Raw genomic sequence first — 6000 nt, forward strand, 5'->3', positions numbered from 1 at the left:
TAGTCTTGGGTTTTACCTAAAGGAAATAGACATTTTATTCCCCATCATTAGAGCAAGGAAAAAATAAAAATCTCACCTATTAAGAGACTTTCCAGATTAATGAGACTGTTTTTTAAAGAACATTGATTACTTTTTTTTCCATTCCATGGAACATGGTTATCATATTGCTGATGTTGGCAGAATCCCGCTATTTCAGATGCAAGACACTAAGCTGTCTTTGCTTTCAGCCATCCTACCATATGCTGTGATCCCATCACATCTCACAAGCTATGTAGGTTTGGGCCAGGACCATTCTTGGATGGGAAATCTCTAAGAAACACCCAGCTGCCACAAGAATGTAGTGTAGATGACTGAGGAGAGGATGTTACCAGTTTAGAGCCAGTTATCCCAATAAAACACTAAGGGCAGAGTTCATCTTTAAATGTAATAAATGAAGATCCCAATATGCCTTAAATATTCTTTTATTCTTAAAAAAAGTAGTGGGAGAAATAATCAAATAAGCTTTTTTTATGCCTCCTATTTTCTGCATATTTTGGTCATATGTAGTATTGTCTTTTGCTACATAAATGGTACATAATTTTGTTTTTAAGTTTTTGGTATACCTGAAGTATAGTTACTAATTTTTGTGGGGTTAGGAATTCTTATCTGCAGCTTGTAGATAATTTTCCATAGTACTTAAAAATTATTTTTGCTATAGGATATAAAGCACTTTTAGTATTTGAGGGCATTTTCCACTTTCCATTGTTTTCACTGATAAAATACATTGTAGCTTCTTTGTACTTGATCCATTAATGTTGGGTTTTCTTTTCCATTTAGTGGGAAAAGGAAGTAGCTAATTAAAATAAGTGAAATGAGAAAAATTGGCACTTTTTATGTTCATAAGGATCATCCAAAAGATCTTAATATTTCAATTTTGGCCACTTCTCCATGAGGCAAAAAAAACAAACTTCTATTCTGTTTCTTTTGCAAGTCTGTCTTTCTGCTTCACCTTTTATGCTTTCTCTTCAGAGTTACTAAACAAAATACAGTATTTGTGGTTTACCCATTTGAAATTTCTGGGTGCATTTTGTGAGAATTCAGCAGTCTGAATAACCTCAGGGTCTTGAACAAACAGTTTAGGAAGGATAGCCAAGTAATTATTCTACCAATGAGCAACTGTATAAAGTTGAGAGTCTTGGGTATTACTGCAACACCTATTAGCATTGTTTTAATTAAAGATTTGTTTACTGTATCCATTACACACCATCTTTTTCATAGCTTTTTATATTCAGTTGCAAACTGCATTTGGGCAGAAACATAAATGGTTTTGTTCTAAATTCTTTTTAGCCTTTATAAAAATGTAAAATAGAAAAATTCTCCCATCCTCATTTAATAAATAATTTTTCTAGCTACAAAATGTAGCCAAATGTCCTTATCAGTTCTTCTTATGTTTGAAATTACTTAAAATTAGTATTTAGAGTCTTTCATCTTCAGCAAATTTCAATACAAAAATCTCTTTTCCAAATTAGTCAAAGCAAGGCATATTGAATAAGATTTATTAAAATGCCGTATTTCATTGATCATCTCTTTCTTTAGGCGTATCTCTTTTGTATATTGTTGTTAAAAGATTCACTCAGTTACATGTGTGTAACACAGGAGAATTCCTTTTTTCCTAGATGAAGAAAAGAGTATATAGAATTTGTTGCTGTACATTAAAAAACCAAATTCTAGAGGAGTGTAATAATAGTGATGATATAAACTAATCTGCTATCTTGGAAATTGAATTAAACACAATAAATAGTATGAGTTGAAGTTGTAGGCTTTATGAAATAATATGTGTAACACAGTTTATCTCAATTTATTTGCATTATTACCGATTACTGAAATATAAATGTACCAAAATAATTCTACTTTTCTCTCCTGCTAATATCATTTTTTCTTTTCTTTTGCTTTTAGGACCCAAAGCGTCATTTGGAAGAACATGTGGATGTTCTTATGACCTCAAATATTGTCCAGTGTTTAGCAGCTATGTTGGATACTGTTGTATTCAAATAAAAAACAGCAGAAAACCATTAGTGATACTTTCAGTGTATATCCGTCTATTGTTTCTAATGCTCACAATCAGTCGACTGCCGAAGGTGTATTTGGTTAAATGGAAGACATCTGGCATCATTTGCAGTTCAAGAGCAGCACTGTAACATCTTTGGGTCTCTGTTGTGCAATTACTTCTGTTTCTTTAGGTCAGGATCTTTGCAGATTCCAAAGTAGTACAAGAATACATCAAAGTGGACAAATTTTATTAAGTTACCATTTAATATTTGAAGAAATCAGTAGTACATATATATTTTGATTGTTGCTACATAATAAAAATACATTTACAATCTATCTAGTCTCCTGAGGTCTTTTTGGCACTGAGTAGAATTGACAGTATTACATTTGACAACACTCTAGGAAGCTCATACAGATGAGATGTGTTTTCCTTTACATTTTGAAGCTCTTATAACACATAAAACATCAGTGTGATAACAAAACTTCACAAATGAAAAATGGTTGCCATTAGTTTGCAGCTCTCACATGTAACCCAGAAAAAGAATATACATTAACATTTTGTTCAAGGCATTCAAGAACAGGTGAAATTTCATGCCGAAGATTTTATTAATGTAGTATATATTACACTTTCAAGACTTAGATGTAATAAATGTTATGAAGGGAGGTTGTTTTTTAAGCACTGAGAACTTAAAATGACACTTTTGAGCCCAGAGAGGCTCATACAAAATTGACCCCTATGAATTCTTTAAGATTCTCATGTTAGGCACTTGCATATGAAATCATACTGCCTTCCAAACATTAAACAGAAGTAGAATGTTACCGAAATATTGCCCTGCCTCTAAAATCAGCTTCCAACTTGAGATGGTGATCATTATCATTAAGCATTTTGTTCCTCGTTGTGTGCCTAGCACTGAATACCCAAGGTCTTTTGGTAAGTTACTTCGACAATTAGAGCCACAGGTTTTTTTCATCTGTCAGATGGGATGATAATACTTGGACTATCTACCAAAAAGCAGTCTGAGTGTATAGAAGAGTCACTTTAGAGCCAGGAAGACCTGTATTCAAATCCTACCTCTTGTACATACTAGCTGTGACATCAGGCAAGTTATTTAACCTCTAAATATCCCAGTTATCTCTGAAGCTATTAATTAGTCAACTTGACTAAACAGATTAATGGAGAGAGTTTCAAAACAAGCAAAAACCCCTACCTTGCTTAAGGTTGTGACAAATGCTTTTTTTTAAATCATAAAGCATTATGTAAATAGAAACTCATATAGAGCTTGGCAAAAGTGGTTCTTAAATAGCTCATTATATAATGTCTAGGCAAATACTGAACTATCCCTTCCCCAAAAGGTTATTGGTAAAGCTATCAAGCTCTTATAATCCTAGTAAGCCTGACAGTTTTTTGAATGAGCATGTTTTCTAATGTTTCAGGAAAGTTTTAGTTATTTTTGAAGTTACATGAATGAACCTTTAGACTAAAATTAGGAATTTAAGCTTTTCTGTGGGTCTTTAGGTAGCCAGGTATGTAATACAAAATTTAAGTGAAAACCAGCTCAATTTCAGATATTTCTAAATGAAATTTTTTTTGTAGCCTCTGAATACTTTTTGCTTTTCCTTTGGCTTACTCTGCTTTCCCAAAGAAAATAGAAGATTGATTTTTGGTATGTGGAGTGGACTGGTTGGAATGCCAGCACATAACCCCCCTTTCAGAAAGCATGGGAAAATGGATAGAGTATCAACATGGTTGGGTCCTAATGGGGTGGATATGTTCATTCTCTGTGCCTGAAGTGAGATGGGAACCTAATGTCGCACTGAATGTGGAATCGGGAGACATCTTGGTTCCCACCCTACCTTGTATGATTTGGGCAAGTGCCAAAAAAACTTCGTCCTCATCTGTAAAATCAGGATAATACCTGTAGGGCCTTTTCACAGGATTCAGTGAGATTACATTATTATGTAAAGCACTTTGTAAACCATAAAAGTGTTACTTTAAATGTCAGCTATTATGGGAATGTAACCGGGAGCAGGTATATAGCACTCAGATTCACCGTATCAGGAACACATGCCTATTTTGCCTTACATAGTTAGCATAAATCTTTGAATGTAAAGAATATCCAGTCTAGTATGTTTTTTAAAACACCTTTTTTCTCACATAAAGGCATAGTAGCTTATAAAATGATTGCGTGAGGTTTTTTGTTTTGTTTCTTTCTTAACTGGGAGTACAAATAGCTTTAAGCTGAATCCCTTTTTAAAAATTGTTAACTCAAGTTTAATCCTTAAGGGGTCCAAGAAGTTTGAAAAGTCTTTCCTAATCCTCCTGGCTTTTACATTTCCTTATTTCTTTTAACCACCCAGCATTTCTCTGCTGACCCTCATTCGCCAGGCAAACTGTTCCCCTAACATAGACTTGCTAAAATCAATGTAAAATCAAAACTCCAGTTTTCCTAGTACTTTTGAATTCAGGTTGCTGAAACTTGAGATCAAAGCACTTTCCCTTCTGAAGCTGCCGCTAAATTAAAGAGGTCTTCTGACAAATATCTGTTCAAGTAATGCAAAGAAGATTCATCTAACAGAACAAACTACACTGTCTATATGTCTTTTCTTACCCAAAGGAACACACTACCTCCAGTGTCTTGATTTTTCTTTTTGCATATAGTTCTTGGATAAATCTTTACTCTGTAAACCATGTTCAGAGAATCAAGTTTGGTGCTGGTAACTACAAAGCTGAGAAACGAGCAAATTTCTCTATATCCATTTAATTAAGACAGTTTCAGCAGTGCCGAGTGCTCCTTCCCCAGCCACACACCTCACCCGGATTTTTCCTCGGCCTTCAAAATCAAATCCCAGCACCAACCAACCTCTGGAGAATGTTCGAAGTTGGGGGATGGAGAGGGGGGGTACAGAGGTAGGTCATTTCTGTGTTTAGAGTCAGAAGAAACCTTAGGTACCTAGTCTAGTCTAGTCCTCTACAGACAAAGAGGCCTAGATCTGTCCCAGGTAAAGGAGACTTGTGTTTAACCTGGGGTCATCTGACGTCCAAATCCAATATTCTTTCTACCTGTAGACTTTCAGCTCTAGCTCTCTGTGGCTTTCCCTCCCTCCCTTCCCCACCTCCCACGATGTGTTTTCTATTCTCTTCCAAAAGAGGCAGCCAAGGGAGTCGTGAGTCTAAAAGGCCTATGGAAAATAAATTAGGAGACACTCAACATCCTTTCTCTTGCTGAGGTTAAATCTCAAAGATCTCAGAAGGACTAGGGTACCGGCATGAAACAAGCCAGATAAGATGTTTCACTTTTACTTCTTGGAGGAGAAGCTTTGCCGCATTTTTCCCTTTCTAGAAAATTCTCTCTCCCTGTGACTGGGTAGTCATGGAATGCATGAGCAGACGTCGAGTGTGTTCGCCTCTCCCCCACTCCTCATCCCTTTGCTTTCAGTCCAAGGCCTTTGCAGCCTGTGGCCCTCCCCTTTACACACTTAAACCGCGGCACAAAGTATTGCGGGTTGACCACCTTGGGAAGACTTTAGATTTTAACCATTGTGCCCAGAGATCATCAAGTTAAGGAGCCTGGTTGACCCCTCCCCTTATATCACTACCATTCCAATGCTACAACTCTGGTCTCCCAGTTATGGCTGATCCTGGCTACCAAGGAGGTGTTGCTCCTGCAAGGCTCAGTTCTCCCTGCCTGCAGAACAGGAGCTCTGGGGAGACAGCTTGGCTGAGGTATCGTCTCCCTCCCCGAAATACTGGCAGGCAAGAAGCGAGTACCCCCTCCCAACCCACCGCCAGGAGCCCTTCCAGGCGCTGTTTCGTTACCCATCCCCGGCCTAGCTTCCCTCCCTCTACCCAGGTGGGTGACTCCTCCTCTCAGGCTGAGTGCAGGGGGGAAGCCCGCTCGCTCTTAGCCACCGAGCTGCCGTCGCTGCCGGCTGCAGAACAATGAGGCGGAGTGAAGCGAGGAGGAAAAAGGG

General features: G+C 37.4%; 1 protein-coding gene across 1 annotated transcript in view; it reads left to right on the forward strand.

Annotated features, from left to right (window-relative positions):
- The window catches only part of PSMD14 (proteasome 26S subunit, non-ATPase 14), a 105324-nt gene extending 102960 nt beyond the window's left edge, over positions 1 to 2364 (forward strand). Inside the window, exon 12 of the mRNA XM_069080334.1 lies at positions 1936 to 2364. Coding sequence (XP_068936435.1) covers positions 1936 to 2034 — 99 coding nt within the window. The 3' untranslated portion in view covers positions 2035 to 2364. The remainder of the gene's footprint in view (positions 1 to 1935) is intronic.
- Positions 2365 to 6000: the final 3636 nt, after the last annotated feature.

The sequence above is a fragment of the Petaurus breviceps genome, unplaced genomic scaffold (genome assembly GCF_028583685.1).
Source record: "Petaurus breviceps papuanus isolate PSGF00001 unplaced genomic scaffold, PetGlider_PUasm1.0 91133, whole genome shotgun sequence".
NCBI classification, from domain to species: domain Eukaryota; kingdom Metazoa; phylum Chordata; class Mammalia; order Diprotodontia; family Petauridae; genus Petaurus; species Petaurus breviceps.